The sequence below is a fragment of the Triturus cristatus genome, chromosome 6, assembly GCF_964204655.1.
Source record: "Triturus cristatus chromosome 6, aTriCri1.1, whole genome shotgun sequence".
Classification (NCBI taxonomy): Eukaryota; Metazoa; Chordata; class Amphibia; order Caudata; family Salamandridae; genus Triturus; species Triturus cristatus.
Window position 1 is genome coordinate 1,928,298,228 of NC_140589.1, and position 20,243 is coordinate 1,928,318,470.

The 20,243-nt window shown below is 48.0% G+C and overlaps 1 protein-coding gene across 2 annotated transcripts in view; it reads right to left on the reverse strand.

Moving 5' to 3' along the window:
* Positions 1-20,243, reverse strand: part of LOC146822508 (uncharacterized) — a 698,810-nt gene that overhangs the window by 77,642 nt on the left and 600,925 nt on the right. For both annotated transcript variants that reach the window (XM_085613620.1, XM_085613621.1), the window contains exon 23: positions 189-359. In XM_085613620.1, coding sequence (XP_085469746.1) covers positions 189-359 — 171 coding nt within the window. The remainder of the gene's footprint in view (positions 1-188; positions 360-20,243) is intronic.

Consider the following 20,243-nt stretch of genomic DNA (forward strand, 5'->3'; position numbering starts at 1 on the left):
GGGTGTATGCGCGTGTGTCTGCTTGTATGCAGGTAAAATGTTGCAATGCTGGAGTTGTGGGATAAGAAGTGAGACAGGCCCTTCGCAAGGAATTTGTGCTGTACATCTAAACCAGGAAGGGGAAACAAATGGGCGACACTGAACAGTGAAGCCTGTTGAAAATAAAGGGTTTCCTGGGGCTTTCTTACCTCAGTCGTGGTATGGTGCAGTCCAGATGCTTGAACCCTTCACACAGCTGTGTGACCCCCGCATCTCCCACCATGTTATCACTGAGGTCCACCTCAGTGAGTGAGTGATTAATGCTGAGAACTGAGGCTATCTCTGCACAGCAGGCGTCAGTGAAGGAACTGCTTCCGATTCTGTGAAGGGAAGAGACACCACTGAAATCCACAGAGAATCCTGCTGCAAACCCACATACTAAGCATTCAAGTCGAGGTGGGGCATGCAATGACAGCCATATCTTCAATGCAGCTCACATGACAAGCACATCCCCCTCCCGCTCTAATAATAATGGAAACCACAATCAGGATCTTTCGAGCAGGGTCAGTACTTTGGTGGACGTGGCCCAAAGCGGGATAATCAGCGGTAAGAATGTGCCAAAGCACTGCTAAAACAATGGCAGCGTTCATTCAACTTGGGTGAGAAGCAACAGTCGTGACCCTGGGAATTTCAAAACAATGAATCTTTTCTCAAGAGAGTGATGGTCATGGCTGTACCATGGGTTAGACACTGATGCCTGTGGCTGTAAAATGGGTTAGACATTGGCATCCATGTCTGTAGAATGGTTTAGACATTGAGGCCCATGGCTGTACCATGGTTTAGGCATTGACACCCATGGCTGTACCATGGTCTAGACATTGATGCTCATAGCTGTACGATGGTTTAGACATTGATGCCCATGGCTGTACGATGAAAGACATTGATTCTCATGGCTGTACCATGGTTTAAACATTGGCGCCCATGGCTGTACGATGGGTTAGACACCAATGCCTGTGGCTGTACAATGATTTGGACATTGATGCCCATGGCTGTACCATGCTTTAGACATTGATGGCCATGGCTGTACCTTGGTTTAGCCATTGACGCCCATGGCAATACCATGGTTTAGACATTGATGCCCATGGCTGTACCATTGGTTAGACATTGACACACCCATGTCTGCAGCATGGTTTAGACATTGACGCCCATGGCTGTACGATGGTTTAGACATTGATGCCCATGGCTGTAGGATGGTTTAGACACTGATGCCCATGGCTGTACGATGGTTTAGACATTGATGCCCATGGCTTGACCATGGTTTAGACACTGATGCCCATGGCTTGACTATGGTTTAGACACTGATGCCCATGGCTTGACTATGGTTTAGACACTGATGCCCATGGCTGTAGGATGGTTTAGACATTGATGCTCATGGCTGTACCATGGTTTACACATTGACGCCCGTGGCTCTCCCACGAGTTAGACAATGACGAAGCACTCACTTTAAAGGTAAAGGTAGTAATGGCCGTGTCTCCAACAAGGGAAGATGTGGTTGTGTCACTGCAGTCCTAAGAGGCAAAGGTCTATTACATAATCACATTCAGTAGTTCTATATCGTGGACATTATTCCAAGGGATATTAGAAAACATATATGTGAAAATATATTTACTTAACAAAGGTTACATAAGAAGAGAAAATGTAACAATTCGATAATGTCAATATCTGTGTTTGTAGTTGTGTACATTGGTGTTGTGTAGGCATCACATACAACCATCACTGGATCATATCACTGTGCAGCAGTTTGTGAGGAAGGTTGTGTTAGTGGACGCAGGAGCAGCCCAGTGCCAGCATCAGGGGAACATAGAAGAATTGGCCAAAGAAGGAGGGAGTGCACATGCTTGGCAGCTGCCAGTTAAGATTGGGTCCTGCTGTGTGACCGTCAGAAGAATAAAAGAGATATCAACAGTGGAGCGGTCCTGATGGAGGCCATGTCTGTTGAGTTGGGTCAGTAGCAGCTGTTCTGAAGCCAGGCTGTCATAGACATTAAGGAGGGCTACTCTTATCTCAAGGCTGTAATAGACATTAAGGAGGGCTTCTGTCTTCTCTCAAGGCTATAATAGACATTAAGGAGGGCTTGTCTGAGCTCTAGGCTGTAAGAGACATTAGGGAGGGCATGTCTTATCTCAAGGCTGTAAGAGACATTAAGGAGGGCTTCTGTCTTATCTCAAGGCTGTAAGAGACATTAAGGAGGGCTTGTCTTATCTCATGGCTGCAGGAGAAATTAAGGAGGGCTTGTCTTATCTCAAGGCTGTAAGAGACATTAAGGAGGGCTTCTGTCTTATCTCAAGGCTGTAATAGACATTGAGGAGGGGTTCTGTCTTATCTCAAGGCTGTAAGAGACATTAAGGGGGGCTTCTGTCTTATCTCAAGGCTGTAATAAACATTAAGGAGGGTTTCTGTCTTATCTCAAGGCTGTAATAGACATTAAGAAGGGCTTGTGTTATCTCAAGGCTGTAAGAGACTTTAAGGAGGGCTCCTGTCTTATCTCAAGGCTATAAGAGACATTAAGGGGGGCTTCTGTCTTATCCCAAGGCTGTAATAGACAATAAAGAGGGCTTCTGTCTTATCTCAAGGCTGTAATAGACATTAAGGAGAGCTTGTCTTATCTCAAGGCTGTAATATACATTGAGGAGGGCTAGCCTTATCAAAAGGCTGTAAGAGACATAAAGGAGGGCTCCTGTCTTATCTTAAGGCTGTAATGGACATTAAGGAGGGCTTCTGTCTTATCTAAAGGCTGTAAGAGACATTAAGGAGGGCTTGTCTTATCTCAAGGCTGTAAAAGGCATTAAGGAGGGCTTCTGTCTTATCTCAAGGCTGCAATAGACATTAAGGAGGGCTTCTATCTTATCTCAAGTCTGTAATAGACATTAAGGAGGGCTTGTCCTATCTCAAGGCTGTAATGGACATTAAGGAGGGCTTGTCTTATCTCAAGGCTGTAAGAGACATTAAGGAGGGCTTCTGTCTTATCATAAGGCTGTAAGAGACATTAAGGAGGGCTTCTGTCTTATAAGGCTGTGATAGACATTAAGGAGGGCGTCTGTCTTATCTCAAGGCTATAAGCGAAATTAAGGAGGGCTTGTCTTATTTCAAGGCTGTAATAGACATTAAGGGGGGCTTCTGACCTATCTCAGGCCTGTAGGAATCATTAAGGGGGGCTTCTGTCTTATCTCAAGGCTGTAAAAGACATTAGGGAGGGCTTCTGTCTTATCTCAAGGCTGTAATATACATTAAGGGGGGCTTCTGTCTAATCTCAAGGCTGTAAGAGACATTAAGGGGGGCTTCTGTCTTATCTAAAGGCTGTAATAGACATTAAGGAGGGCTTGTCTTGTCCCAGGGCTGTAATAGACATTAAGGAGGGCTATTGTATTATCTCAAGACTGTAATAGACATTAAGGGGGGCTTCTGTCTAATCTCAAGGCTGTAATAGACATTAAGGAGGGCTTCTGTCTTATCTCATCGCTGTAATAGACATTAAGGAGGGCTTGTCTTATGTCAAGGCTGTAATAGACATTAAGGAGGGCTTCTGTCTTACCACAAGGCTGTATTAGACATTAAGGGGGGGGGGGCTTCTGTCTTATCTCGTAGGCTGTGATAGACATTAAGAAGGGCTACTGTCTTATCTCAAGGCTGTAATATACATTAAGGAGGAATTCTGTCCTATCTCAAGGCTGTAACAGACAGTAAGGAAGGCTTCTGTCTTATCTCAAGGCTGTAATAGACATTAAGGAGGGCTTGTCTTATCTCAAGGCTGTAATATACATTAAGGGGGCTTGCCTTATCTAAAGGCTGTAAGAGACATAAATGAGGTCTTCTGTCTTATCTCAAGGCTGTAACAGACATTAAGGAGGGATTCTGTATAATCTCAAGGCTGTAAGAGACATTAAGGAGGGCTTGTCTTATCTCAAGGCTGTAAAAGACATTATGGAGGGCTTCTGTCTTATCTCAAGGCTGTAATAGACATTAAGGAGGGCTTCTGTCTTATCTCAAGGCTCTAAGAGACATTAAGGATGGCTTCTGTCTTATCGCAAGGCTGTAGTAGACATTAAGAGGGGACTTCTGTCTTATCTCAAGGCTGTAAGAGACATTAAGGAGAGTTTGTCTTATCTCAAGGCTGTAAGAGACATTAAGGGGGGCTTCTGTCTTGTCTCAAGGCTGACATAGACATTAAGGAGGGCGTCTTTCTTATCTCAAGGCTTTAAGAGACATTAAGGAGGGCTTCTGTCTTATCTCAAGGTTGTAAGAGACATTAAGGGGGGCTTCTGTCTTATCTCAGGGCTGTAAGAGACATTAAGGAAGGCTTTTGTCTAATCTCAAGGCTGTAAGAGACATTAAGGAGGGCTTCTATCTTATCTCAAGGCTGTAAGAGACATTAAGGAGGGCTTTTGTCTTATCTCAAGGGTGTTTTGTCCCAGATCCTGGGAGAAGTCTGAGAAAGAGCCGACTGAGCGGGTTGCTTCTTACAGGGTTTTTTTTGTGAGATGCAGTTTGTGTTCTGAAGATCCTTACAACTTCCTGATAAGGTCAGCTTAATCCTTAGGGATGGTTCTATAATACATAGTTTATGTGCCTTAAAGATGGTACATGAGGTCCTGGGTGTAAAGCTCACTTGGAGAGAAAGAGACTTAAATTTGCTTGGCTCTGGAGTAATGTGATTACATTTGTTGGTGTCTGGGGTTGAGCTGACTGCCAAACGGAGGATTGCTCAAAACCGGTTCATTTGAATAGAGGGGAGTCTCACAGGTGTGGAAATCCCAAAAATCACCCTTGAGGTGAATAATCCTTGGACCGCTTGCTTTAGATCATTGGCACACATACAAGTTTTAGTTCATGGGGTCACCATTCACTGTGGCATTTATATGTGTCTTCCAGTCTTGTATATATCATTGATTCTGCATTCAGCATCATTTTATACTGTGATGCCCTATCACCTCTGTGAACTTCTCTAAGTCTTAGCTCTGTTGCCCATCTCTTGGTAGCTGTGGATGACCACAGGCGATGGCTACTGTGAGCATGTCCTCAAGCGGTGAGGGAGTTTGCAGGGCTGAGATTTTAGGAGCAACACTTAGACAGAAAATCGATATATTCCGGGAAATGCCTTTAAAAAAGAGAAGTTACTAATGAAATATTACACTAAAAGTGGATAAGGGTTTAATTCGCCAAGAGTTAGAGAAGATACGAATAAAATGGAGGGGGATAAAACATGCCAGCTTTCATATACCTTTGACTTGTGATTGAAATGAGTTGATCCAATTTCAAGAGTCCCTAAACTGCACAAGAAGGATGACCACTAAACAAAGGCTGGCCTTCTGACGTGCACAGAGGCTCAGCTCTAGTCAGAGCAGTTCTTGCTCACACAGAAAAGTAAAATCTGGCAAAAAAGTATGCTCATCATCCTACTGAACCGTAAGGTCCTCTGTGCGTGCATCAAGACAACAGATGCCTCCAGTCCATGTGCGGTCTCAGGTTCTACAGCCGTAGACATGGCGATCAGCTGGCATCTACATTCTTAAAGTAGTTTTCTTTATGGTCAAGGGGGGACACAGAACTGGACTTCTGCTACCTCCTGGGAACTGGTAACTCAATTCCCTTCTCACATGGGTTCATTGCTGGCACAGCCAGTAGTCTTAAGAAGGAGATGTTCACCAGGCGTTAGGCCTACAGGTAAGACTTACTTGACTTACAGACGCTAGAGAAGGAGACGGGTAAGGAAACGAAAGATCCGAGGGCACAGCCCTGAATGAGACATGGGGATCTCTCATCATGTAAAGATGGAGTCACACAGTCACATCTAGTGGGACTCACACAGCTCTAAATGCCTGGGCACCTGCTTCTGTAGAAGAGCTACTGGCATAAATCAAGGAACATCCGAAACATGTAGGTTGTACTATGTGGATGAAAAGCTTTTCTAACAATGCCCCAGCACCAGCTGTCACTGCCCAGGCACCAGGTGCCAGGAGGAGGCTCCTCTTGGCTGCAAAACAGAAGCTATCCCAGCACGATTTATATCCATAATTACGTGATGTAATCTTGGTCATTGCCCCGTCCACATCACCCTTTTCATCACCAGATGTTGTGCCTGGTATAGAGCTAGGCCTTACAAATCTATTTGATTGACAGGGCCTACGAAAAAGCAAAATGTCTGCAGCAGTTCCTCTGCATAGGCAAGTTAATTTTAATTATTGCTACATCAAGCTGTCATTTGGCCAGCTTGTCTTACCGACATTTAGTTCACTCATACAACTTAGCAGGGGAGGCAGAGCCGACACCACAGGAACATTTGTCCGCCTTCCTGTTAGGGTGGTAACTGTGCAGACTGTCTGCGTCTTTTGGGGGATTGTTACTCCCTGATATGTGCACCCTGCCCTGGGCTTTGCAGTTGACTCGTCTTTGTTATTAATCACTAGGGGGTGATATACTCGTGAATGTTTATGTCATTATGATTCTATGTGTATACAATACTGCTTGTCCTCTGCCACTGCAGTCAATGCTAATTAAGTTTGTTTGGGAAACAAAAGTTGTCATTTGTCCATCTAGAACGTCCGACTTAGGCCAAGCTGCCTTTGGTTCATGACTTTTGAGAAATCTCTGCATTACACATCTGGATCCCACATGTTACACATCTGGAAGACTCAGATTACACATCCAGAACCCACACAGTATACAACTAAAAACCATTCAACACACTTCTCGAACCCACACATTACATACCTTGTACACAATATCTAAAACCCTGACAACGCTCATCCAGAACCCACACATGACAGGTCTAAAAGCACACCTCACATGTCTAGAAGCCACACACTACACATCTAGAATCACACATGTCGAGCCCACACATGACAGGTCTAGAAAGCACACCTCGCACGTCTAGAACCCACACACTACACTTATAATCATACATGTAGAACCCACACATGACAGGTGTAGAAAGTATACCTCACACATCTAGAACACACACACTACACATTTAGAATCATACATCTAGAACCCACACATGACAGATCTAGAAAGCACACCTCACACATCTAGAACCCGTGCACTACACATCTAGAATTATACATTTGGAACTCACACATTGTTAAAGATTACGGGGATCTGTTAGCATGAGCTGAAAGCCATTTTGTACTTGGCAGCCATTTTATTTAGCTGTGTGCTGGCCAGTTGCTTTCTCCCTCTTCCAGAGCCTTTCACATGCTCAGAAGGGCCTAGCTAGTAGAATGCACCTGTTCCTAGTAAAGACACGGCCAGGCTGTTCTAACTGATGTCAGCAACTTATTACTCCTCCTACTTGTTGACTGTGCATTTTCTGTATGACCATCTATGTGTGTAACTCTTCTCATGTGTACTTGTACCGCCTTCTTTTGAGCCCCTGTGTGGGTATATAAGGCCCCTGTTCTCTGTACTCCTTAGAATGCCTCCTACAGTGACTTGAGGGTACTGTGTGATGCAATCTCCCTCTTCTGAGGTTAATAAAAAAAGATGTATTTTATATTACAGCTTCTGTGCCAATCTCTTCTTTGCTGTTGGTTTAAAAGGACCAGATGTATCAGTGAAGCCCCTGAGAAGGTTTTGATTTCTTCAATTGGTGCCCTCTGTGAGGCTCATCAGAGAAGTGGCTATCCAAGGGAGTGGTCTTGATGGGAGACAGGAATCTACTGAGGAGGACAGAACCGGACTCTAGTAAAAAGGTACCCTAAAACTGAGATTCTGTCTCTGCAGCCCAGTATATTTCTGGTCTTCCTGATTTGACTCCTCCAACTGCTTACCACTCCCGACTGAGAACATTTTTGGCGTGAGTATTCTAAAAATGACCGTTTGGTCACTCAGAACTTGGCAGTTAGAATCTGGAGACCTATGCTAGGTAAGGTCATTTGTGAGTTAGTGAGAGAAGTGCACCGGCTGCACAGATAAACGTGAGATATAACGTGATATAACAGTGAGATATAAAGTGATATAACGAGAGATATAAAGTGAGACATAAAAAGAGCAATATAACGTGATACAGTGATACCAAGTGATAACGTGATACAAAGTGATAACGTGATATATAGTGATATGGAAATGGAAATTGGCCAATATGTGATGGGAATGTGAGAAATACATAAAATGCAATTTATGTAGGCAGGTAATGAGAAACTTTTGTAAACTTGAATGGCACACTTTGAGTTAAGTGCTACTTTGTGTATAATATTGTATATGCTGCAATATTCTTGGCATGCCTGTTCTTAGCACACATGGTAGAATGAGTTGCTTTCTTGGAGGTACCATTTTGGAACTTGTATAGAATTAGCCAGCTCCCCGAGAGGAGATACCTAACTAGGTTTAGGTATAAAAACGTATTTCTTCTTTGGTGACTAGTACCCCGAGGAACTAAATATGTACATAAAAAGGATCCTGATCTGTGCACTTAGTAACATTCATAAGTGGTGACATGCAGAGCGTTTTTTCCTGGTGTTCTGCCAGCCAAATCTAGTAAATATGACTTACAACTAGTATTTACAAATGGTTTGGTTTAAGTACAGTCTGTGGGCTGTCTTTTGTTTCTGTCTTAAGTCTTGATCTGTGGGTTAAATGTGTGTTTAAATGTCTGCGGTTTATCATTAGTGGTACTTGTAGCGATTGCGCTCTTGGTGCAAGAATGGCTAGCCTTAAGTGTGCTCTATTGTGTGTTCTGAGTGTATGACGCCCTTTTGAAAATGTCTGGAATGAGCTCAATGTGTTTTTTTTTTAATCATTCTGTTATGCAAAATATCATTAAAATAAAATATATTTTAAAATGATCCAGCAATTAATTATATAATATATGCTAAATAGCTGCACGCTATCCTTAAAATTGACAGAGTAAGACACTATACATGTGTGCAAATTGCCACAATGCTAAAGATACAATTAGAATTCACATTGAATAGGAAAGGCCTCAAAAACGAAATTGTGTGTTTTGCAATAAATAAATTAAGATACAAAATGTCACAGCATTTATGCTTATGTTTTAGGTGTTAAAAGGCATTCACATTATCTGAGTGAGTTGGTTGTTGCTGAACTAAATACACATTACGATAGATTTGTGCTGGCTTGAAAGGCTGGCATGAAAGGCGTGTGAATTCGACGCCTGTTTATCACAAGCAGCTGTGTCAGCACGTGGGTATTTCTGATTCCAGGCCACAGACAGAAAGAATGCTAAAGTCCACTACAACTTAAGTCAGTGCAAACACGGTGTAAAACCCTGAATTTCAGACTGCTGTTTTAAAAGTTAGAAATCAGGTTCATTATTTTGGATAACAGAGAACAGATTGACAGTAGAGATTTATTTTCTTAATGCCTTTTTAAATAAGGACATCTGTGGTTTTGATGCTAAATAAGGACTGTCTTTTAAAAGTGGCGCAGACTTTCATGTTTCAAGTTCGGCTTCTGTACTTAGGGTTATGAATGAATGCATTTAAATATGATAGGCAAAGAGATGCAACTTGCTTTTCATATGTAAACTCATCAAAATGATTGGATTTATTAAAAAAAATATATATATATATTTTGATGTTATTAAAGATAGGTGCATTAAATTCGTGTTTTAATATTTATAATGCCTAATAACGATACTGTGAACTCCTAGCATCAAAATTGAATTTAAGCCGTGCTATACAGCAATAGGCGGTCACTTACATGTGAAATGCCACTTTACCCAGGCGTACACAACTCATTTTTATAAGGGTATACATTATACATTTCTGATGCCACATCTCTGGGATATGTAGAGGACATTCTGGATGACTATTATGCAAAAACATTGTAGGATATTCATTTTTCAGTGCACCAAACATCAAAGTCGAAATTGGGTAAAATTCCCTATTTAAATGAGGTTATTCCAATCAGAGCAGCTTTTAAACTACCTTAGGCTCCAGTTAATGCACATATGTAAGATTAGAATGAATAGCTGACATCTATACTGCTAGACAAGCACTCAGCACACTGCTTACAAATATAAATATGTACAAAAAACTGGCAGAAGTTATTAAGCTTACCTCTGAATTGCTGGTAGACAGGACTGGAGTGGGTTTGCTCTTGAGCTCTCTGTCTCCAGGGTCGCTTTGAATTGGGAGAACGGCATGGAAACCCTTGCACACAAAATGGAACAGCTGCGAATAGGTTAAAGGTCAAAGTCCTACATTTAGAAGCCTAGCAGGGCTCAGCGCAAGGTTTGCTTTGACATTTCGACATTTGAAACACGAGATGTCAGACTGGGAGAGAAAGAGAGGTTTTGCTTACTTTTGTTTTGGCAAAAGCAAGCTTTTGTGCACTGATATGAACAAAAGGCAATATAATGGTATATGTGAGCTCTGATTAAGAGAATGGCTCTGCCATATATATAGCACTAATGCTTTTAGGGCTGAGTTAAGGAAGCAATGGGATTTAGTTTGAATTCATGCACCCTCATGTTACACTTGTACACTTGCTAAAGGAATTGGTGGTTGGTTATTCATTTTCTTTAGCTAGTTCAATGTGCTATTTACCTCCTCAGAGTTTGTTTATGCCCAGTTGCTACAAATAGGGGTTGATAGTGTTGACAGAGGTGAAACCTGTTACAGGTTTCCTACTGTCAAAATGGGGGAAGGAGGCCCGCTCCTCTGCAAGTTAAGGGTAGGCAAATTTATATTTTTTCTCTCTTTTTCTAAATTTCTTTTTAGCCTGTCTAAACTGTCTGTGAAATAGCCATGAGACATTTAGGTGTCGATTCCGATCCTGTAAAACCCGGGTACGAATGGTCGGACGGAGCGTTTTTTCCGTCCAACTGGTACCCGGGAAAAACATCTTACAAACTCGCAAGTACGATTCGCACAGAAATACCAACACCGGCCGAGTCGGAAAAAACACAGACCGGCAAAATTGTTACATACAAATCCCTACCGGGACGGCGCACATGCGACGTCCGGACGGAGTCAGGCAGCGTTTCAAGGACCAGCAAGTACGATTCGTGCCGACGTCAGTCCTCACGCAGCAGTTTTTACGGGAGCCAAAAACTGCCGGGAAATTGAGGACGACGCAAACAAGGAGCCCCGGCAAGCCAGGGACAGCGATGGACCCCAACCTACTCGTCATCCCGGCCCTCATAGCCTACCACCTTGTATACAGAAACCGACGCAGATGCCGCAGAAGGTCAGAACAACCCCCAGGGGCAAAGGGGGGTGTGTGTGTGTGCAAGGGCCAGGAAACATAACCCACACCCCACAAATAACTACAACATCATGCACAGCAATTACCACCATGGACTGGTCACTTCGGGGGGCGTGTCCACCAATCCCACGTCCCACCACAACGGACGTGGACGCGTACCCGTCACCACCACAATGGTGGTACGGCACATACCACGCCCACCCCTACGTCACACCAACTACGCCGGTACGGCCTGTACCCACGTCCCAAAGGCATGGGTACGGGCCGCACCCCCAAAGTTGGGGTGCCCTAGGAGTACGGGCCCCACCCAGGCTATCAGCACGTGGGTACGGGACATACCACGCCCACCCCTACGTCACACCAACTACGCCAGTACGGCCTGTACCCATGTCCCAAAGGCATGGGTACGGGCCGCACCCCCAAAGTTGGGGTGCCCTAGGAGTATGGGCCCCACCCAGGCTATCAGCGCGTGGGTACGGCACATACCACGCCCATCCCTACGTCCCACCAACTACGCCGGTAGGGCCCGTACCCACGTCCCAAAGGCATGGGTACGGGCCGCACCCCCCAAGTTGGGGTGCCCCAGGGGTACGGGCCCCACCCAGGCTATCAGCGCGTGGGTACGGCACATACCATGCCCACCCCTACGTCACACCAACTACGCCGGTACGGCCTGTACCCACGTCCCAAAGGCATGGGTACGGGCCGCACCCCGAAAGTTGGGGTGCCCTAGGAGTACGGGTCCCAACCAGGCTATCAGCGCGTGGGTACGGCACATACCACGCCCACCCCTACGTCACACCAACTACGCCGGTACGGCCTGTATCCACATCCCAAAGGCATGGGTACAGGCCGCACCCGCCAAGTTGGGGTGCCCCAGGGGTACGGGCCCCACCCAGGCTATCAGCGCGTGGGTATGGCACATACCACGCCCACCCCTACGTCACACCAACTACGCCGGTACCACCTGTACCCACGTCCCAAAGGCATGGGTACGGGCCGCACCCCCAAAGTTGGGGTGCCCCAGGGGTACGTGCCCCACCCAGGCTATCAGCGCGTGGGAACGGCACATACCACGCCCACCCCTACGTCACACCAACTACGCCGGTACGGCCTGTACCCACGTCCCAAAGGCATGGGTACGGGCCGCACCCCCCAAGTTGGGGTGCCCCAGGGGTACGGGCCCCACCCAGGCTATCAGCACGTGGGTACGGCACATACCACGCCCACCCCTACGTCACACCAACTACGCCGGTACGGCCTGTACCCACGTCCCAAAGGCATGGGTACGGGCCGCACCCCCAAAGTTGGGGTGCTCCAGGGGTACGTGCCCCACCCAGGCTATCAGCGTGTGGGAACGGCACATACCACGCCCACCCCTACGTCACACCAACTACACCGGTACGGCCTGTACCCACGTCCCAAAGGCATGGGTACGGGCCGCACCCCCAAATTTGGGGTGCCCTAGGGGTACGGGCCCCCCAGGCTATCAGCGCGTGGGTACGGCTCATACCACGACAGTGGACAGATACATAGGGGTGTGTGCCTATCACTCCCAGCAGTGCCCAGACATATGAGGGGTGGGTGCCCATCACTCCCAGCATTACCCAGACATATGAGGGGTGGGTGCCGAGGACCCCCAGCAGTGGACAGAGACATGGGGGGTGTACATCATTATCAGATGACCACAGCTCCTTGGGTGAATGTACATATCCCTAACTTAGGACAATCATGATAGTGCCATAACAACACATCACTGACAGCAGTGTCCCACTCCCAGGAGGATGGTCGTCCTACCCCCACTGCATGACACGCCATATGTGGGTGTGAGGACAAATTACACATGCATACCCACCCCTGGCGGAGGCAGCACAATACACACACTGAGATCATGCCACAAGACTGCACCCTCATGTCAAACACCAACAAACATAGAGAGCCAAAGGGAACACACACTGTCAGCCACATTCCACGAATGATAGGAATGTACAGGTGCCGGGGCAGCCAACAAGCCGTTGCCCCCCATGGAAGTGAAAGGGTGAAGTACACACAGATACAATGCCCACAATTGTCTGGCAGGTGCCCAAATAACCTGCAGAACACGTAACACATGTGTGTGAGGCAGGGAGTACACACATGCAAAGTGCGGAAATGGGGAAATGTCCACATGAAGTCATGCCAATATACGCCATACACAAGTACAGTGCCCACCAAGGATGCCACAAACGATGCAGGTGGAGACATTGCAGAGCATGCATGGCCAAAGTCGAAGGAATGTGTCACACACCGAGGCAATGTTGACACAGCTCAGCACAACAATTGGGAAACACCCTGCAGGGAAGATGACAGGTGTCACAGAGGAAGGAACACACCTTGGGACAATAAAAATCCAATTGGTCGCACACTGCTCGTCCTACCAGCGTGGTCCACGAAGTAAGCATCAGCGAGTGCGCCTCTGCCAGAGTCTTAAGCAAAAATCAATGTCGCGTTGGCCATCCCTGGACACGTGTTTCGAGGTTGTTACCTCTCATCAGCAGAGAATAGGCATGTGTGTCGGGTTGCTGCGTAGGCTGCCAAAAAATGTTCTCAGGTCCGGTACCACTCGTGGCACGCAGGTGCGTAACCATGAGCTCGTCAGCCCCACCGGCTCAAGGGAGTCTGAATATAAACAAAAATCCAATTGGTCGCACACTGCTCGTCCTACCAGCGTGTTACCCCAAAGCATTGTGGTCCATGAAGTAAGCATCAGCGAGTGCGCCTCTGCAAGAGTCTTAAGCAAAAATCAATGTCGCGTTGGCCATCCCTGGACACATGTTTCGAGGTTGTTACCTCTCATCAGCAGGGAATAGGCATGTGTGTCGGGTTGCTGCGTAGGCGGCCAAAAAATGTTCTCAGGTCCGGTACCACTCGTGGCACGCAGGTGCGTAATCATGAACACGTAACACGTGTGTGAGGCAGGGAGTACACACATGCAAAGTGCAGAAATGGGGAAATGTCCACATGAAGTCATGTCAATATACGCCATACACAAGTACAGTGCCCACCAAGGATGCCACAAACGATGCAGGTGGAGACATTGCAGAGCATGCATGGCCAAAGTCGAAGGGATGTGTCGCACACCGAGGCAATGTTGACACAGCTCAGCAGAACAATTGGGAAACACTCTGCAGGGAAGATGACAGGTGCCACAGAGGAAGGAACACACCTTGGGACAATGTCACCATGCAGTAAGAGCTAACATGACCTACGAATATATGCAGACACCTTGTGACGGCATGCAGATACCAGGGTCCACCCCATGAGCAGGACACAACAACATATACCAGACACCCAACACAGCATCACCACCCCAACTCAGGGAGCAGCAGCACCAGCAGCAATACCAGAATCGAAAGTGTGCAAACGATAAAATAACAACCACATTCAGCATCTCGAACAAAAGTAGCCACAGTACACCATTCAACAAGCCCATAGGCCACACCAGATGCGAAGTCCCGGGGGGGACACGTAGGGACGCCTCTCCCCAGGCTCGCCTGCACAGTACACTGTACCATATCATCCACAGAAGGGGGGGCATCATGTGGGGGGAAGAACCATGCACCGCAGGGACAGGAGGGGCACGGGTAGGTGTCGTGGGTGCAGGGACGGACGACTCCACCACAGGGGGTGGGGCAGAGCCAAAGGAGGAGGGTATTATGGTGCTGCACACGGCCGCATGCACCTCCAGTGTCTCCCCTGCACCCGAAGGCACCACAGGTCCCAAGGAGGGGGGGGGTCGGAGGGATGGGTCGCAGCGCAACTGGGGGAGGGTGTGGACAGGGAGGGGACTCAACTACCCTGCCCGGGGAATCCCTCAAACGCTTGCGGGGCGGTGTCACACTGGGGCTGAGGGACGGACTGGCCATGAAGGAGAGTCTGTCCGACTGTTGGGCAAGAGAGCCAAGGATGAGTGGTATTGGAGGTAGTGTGTCATGAGGAATGCGGACTCCTACTGTGACAGCGTGGCTGCTGTTTGCCCCCCGACCCAGTGCCTGTGCTTTCTCCCCCCTGTGTGTGCGTGACAGGAGGTGTGCGCTTGGCCTTCCCTGGTTGTGTGCTGCCTGTGTCCGGTGGGGTGCGTGCATGGGGACGTCTGGGTGTGCATGGGACAGGCATGGGAGTGGGAAGTGTGGATGGTGCCGGGGTAGGGGGTGGACGGAGCGCTGCAGGAGACCCACCGCTGCCGTCAGTGACGAGTCCATGGACCTCAGCAACATCCGGTGGTCAGACATCGCTGATTACATGCCCTCCATGTACGACACCATCCGTGTCACCAGTCTGGTGTGGCCATGGAGGACACGCAGCTGCGACGTCTGGGCACCCTGCAACTGGCGATGAATGTCCACAAACTCTGCATTGACGGCAGCAGGGGATACAGGGGCAGGGTGTGCGGTGCCTGGCACGAAGGAGACATGTTTGGCATACCACAAACTCCACTCAGAAACCAGAACCCCACATCCGACAAGCTAAGTGTCCCATTCGATATCCGAGGTCGGGCCCGCCGGTCCCAATGTATAGACAAGCCAGAACAAGCGACTTACAACATCCTCAGGAATGGTGGGAATCAGACATACCTGTTCGTCATGATTCACAGATCAGTCCACAACAGAATAGACACAGACAAGGTAAAGTTTAATGAGTACATTCAATGAACCTCGCGTCCCAAGATGCAGGACTGTGGCCAACATAAGCAGACAAATGGTTAAGGCCAGAAACATCAGCATTGTTGCGATATCGTAGACAATGAAAGGAGCAATCATAAGAAACTGACAGTGGAAACAGCAACCTTCCTGTCGCCAGTAAACTAATAGTAGTATCATTCGACTAATAGAAGGTCCCTAAGCTAGAACGGGGGACCCCCCACCGTACAGATCAGCTCAGTGGAATCACATCACGGTATCAACTAGTCCCATCTCCTGCAAAAGTCCTCCATCACAATGAAACAAAAATGTGCTGCACTGCAATATGGCAAGCCCCGTCTATCAGGTATCTGCAGCTGCGTGCATGTAATGGCTAACTAGTGGGACGATCAACCTGCACACAACAACATGCACCGTCTAGTCACCCTGACTGTGTGTGTACACAATGTACAGTACAAGCTCGCTGCTCACTGTGAAGGATGTCAATCAACACACAGTCCACATGTGAAGTAAACTCGAGTAGGCATTTCAAGAGTAATAATACGCAACCACAGTGTCGCGTGCAAAAGCAGAAAAAGTGGCAAGATGGCTTACTGACAACTAACGCGGTGGTGCCAAGTTAGCATTGTACATAGGGAGATAGGAATCGTCAATATACCCCCCCTTGTTCGTACCACTAACCACTAGGGGCGCAAATTTGAGAACGCAGAGTTCAAGTTTGATAGAACGGAACCAAGGGGATGAACTGGAAGTCCATAGGAGGGAAGCGAAAAAGTCAGAAAAGAAATGTCAATTATGAACGATGTTGAAGGGCAATTAACCATGTAAAAGGGTAGAAAAATATCACATCGACGGATGCACCATGAAATGAGCAGGGCTAAAGTCAATCCATCAAGGCATAGGCACTATAAGTTGCAACAGCTTCCAAGAGGAAATCATCTGCACGTTCCGAAAAATTGCCTGCCATCCAGTTCAGCAGGGGGAAAGAACACACGTGTTCCTCAACAATCGGGCCATCCAGCACCATTTGTGGACAACAGGTGGGGACATCAAGATAACTTCTGGATAAGAATTCATTTGCTGCCTTTCCGATGTCCCAATTCCCTAGGACTCCATGTGCAGCAGCACAGGCCATGACACTGACGCCAGAACAGTCCAACTCTTGAGCCACTAAGGGGCTCATCAGTCGATCAAAATCCGGGTCAGGAGCCACCGAGTTAGACAGGCACAAATCCAGAGCCCATTCGAATGGACAATCTAGGCAATGAAAGACAGGTTGCACGCAGGTAAAGAAGGGAAACCGGAAGGAAAATCCATAGGCACTGCTTAAGGTCGCCAGCGGCAGAGTGCCGTAGAATTCAAGCATCATGTTCCGAAGATGGAGAAGCCGGTGCATGCTGTCTTGCAACGCAAGTTGTGAAGCCACAGCGTAGTACGCAGATCAATTATGGCACCCCAGCTACGAGGGCGAGAAGCAAAGGGACACCTCCGAAGACGGTAGACAAAATCGAATGATGAAATGCGGGGATCACACCAAACAGAGTTTGGAAGGAGGTCACGAGGCCGGAGCCCACAATGTAGAAAAAAACAGCCAGGCCACTTGTTGACGAGGCATGAAAGATAGTCTGAATCCGAGTCCCAAATATGTAGTGGGAGATCAGTGTTAAAAAGCGCTTGCACCTCTGTGCGCGTGTGATCTACGTGAAGGCCAAATGTTTCTCGGGATGAAGTCAACACGACTTGTTTTTGAGACAATGGAGCCCTTATACTGCTCATCTTGTTGAACTCCGCTTTCAAGGTTGGAATGGAAGGCCAGATGGATACATCCAGCCGGCCATGCGGGGGTGGGAAAAGGTCGTAATGACAGAGAACCACTCGTAGTGATACAGTCACGATGTCAGGAATTGCCGGAAGCATCCCACAGCAAGCTTCAGCATTGAATAGCACATAATTACCGTTAGCAAGCAGCGCACAAGACGGGGTCATGACTGGCACACGAATCCCTTACAGAATACAAGCTACATCATGAGCGTGCATGTAACAAGCACCATGCAATTGAATGTGCCTACACACCACAGAATGATCCGGAGTGGAAGTGCACCCTTCACCTCTTAAATACACCTCCTTGCCGTCTCTCACGCACCTGTTGTCGCCTACCACGGACACAAGGGACCCGAGCAACTGGGAGGGCGGTGGTGAGAATGGAGGGTGCGGCGAGAGATGGAGTGCTGCTTTCAGCTCTGGGAGCAGCCTCCGCCCCCTCTGGGAGCTCACCCTCGGACCCGTCAGCGTCATAGTCGGTGTTGGGACTGGACAGGTCCTCCGCCTGACTCCCCTCAGCCTCCGTGCCACTTGCTGCGCCAGACTCCCCAGCACTGGTGGCCCCGGTGCTGGCTACCTCCCCCACGTCCGTGACAGTGTCTCCCTCGGTTTCCCCCAACGATGCTGTGGCTAAGGTGAAGAGACAGGAAATGACCAGACACCTGTATACATATGACACATGAGTCCAATCTACATAGGACACAGCGCATAGCATGAACGGCAACATGAGTGACATCTACAATACTACAAACATATGTAGGCCCTGCACCACACAGTTGGTTTACCCACCATGCCACTGGGAAACAATGGGGAGCATGACACAACAGCAAATTACTTGTTCTAAATCGATACAGAGGAGCTACTCACTGGGGACAGTCGAGCACTGCATCACTGGCATGGCACAGTCACCTACACCCGCAACTGTCCCCCGATGCCAGGGACACGGATAACGACACCTCACATGTAACTACTGGCGTTGCACGTTGTGACTATGTCATGTGAGTGTCATGTGTTCCCATGAGCTAGCTGTATTAGTTCCGTGACATGCATCTGCATTTGCTGCATCCAACATGTGTGTGCGTGTCGATGGGCATGGCACACTATTACGCACACCAGGCCACATGTGGAATCAGACGTAACGGGTGTATGTATGCATCGCACATGGACTTGCGAGACAAGGACATATCTGCGTAGTCTCAATGTGTGTGTCATCATACCTGACATGTACCCCTTCATGGCAAGGTGTGTGGACTGTCCTGTTTCAAGGACATGCGACCTGTGCCTCTAGTGTCCCGCAACCGGTCTGTGTGATAATACATCCTTCTTATGCACATATGTGGATGTCTGTCACTCCTGTAATGTGTCAGCCTCTTCACTTACACTGGCCCACTGCTAGTTCCATGGCATGTTATGTTGACCTTGCGCACCCACGTGGGTAGCTGACTGTTGTTAGGGGTGTAACATGGCTGGCATACGTGTCCTGGATGCATTGCACAGTACAGACTCTGTATGTAGCATATGTGTAGTGGCTGTTGAACATGTGCTCAGTCCATTGTCAGTGGTGTAGTGCTGTACTCAATCTTTGTTATTCCTTCCAAATTTCTGCAGGGCACCGCCTCTCCCCCGACCAATGCCAGACTTGGCTGCCATGAGGGAACGTGACTGTATACGCCGCTACCGCTTCTCCCAACCATTGATTGACGACTTGACCACAAGGCTCGAGCCACACCTCCAACCGCTACACAGGTATCCTACTGCACTGACCCCCAAGATGAAGGTGATGGCAGCCCTACATTTTTTTGCCACGGGTACGTTTCAATTGACCATAGCTGATGTAGGTGGCATGTCCCAGACCATGTTCAGCCGTGTCCTGCATGATGTGTTAGAGGCCATGTTGGTACACCTGGATGAATTCATAACCTTTCCAATTCGTGAGCAGTTGACAGGCGTCAAGGGTGAGTTCTATGCCCTGGGAGGGATGCCCCATGTCATTGGGGCCATTGCTGGGACACATGTGGCTTTGGTGCCACCACACGCACAGGAGGTAGCCTTCCGTAACCGCAAGCATTACCACTCCATCAATGCCCTTGTGGTATGTCTTGCTAACATGATGATATCCCATGTCTGTTCCCGTTTTCCAGGATCAGCACACGATGCCTACATCATGAGGCATAGCTGGGTGCCTGAAATGATGCTGCAGCTGCGCAACGAACGTGCATGTCTTGTTGGTGGGTATAATCTGTTAGTCCTGTATTTAGCCGTTTCTTCATATCTTACTGCTTCTCCTGACCCACTTCTGTCCATGATGTTTCCATGTAGGGGACGCTGGCTATCCCAACATGCCATGGCTGATGACGCCTCTCCGCAACCCCAGTACAGCCGCAGAACACCGGTACAACGACACCCATGGGCAGACGAGGCGCGTGATTGAGAGGACGTTTGGACTCCTGAAGAGCAGATTCCGGTGCCTCCACAAGACCGGCAGCACCCTCCCATATGCCCCGGTGAAGGTCTGCAAAATCTTCCTTGTGTGCTGCA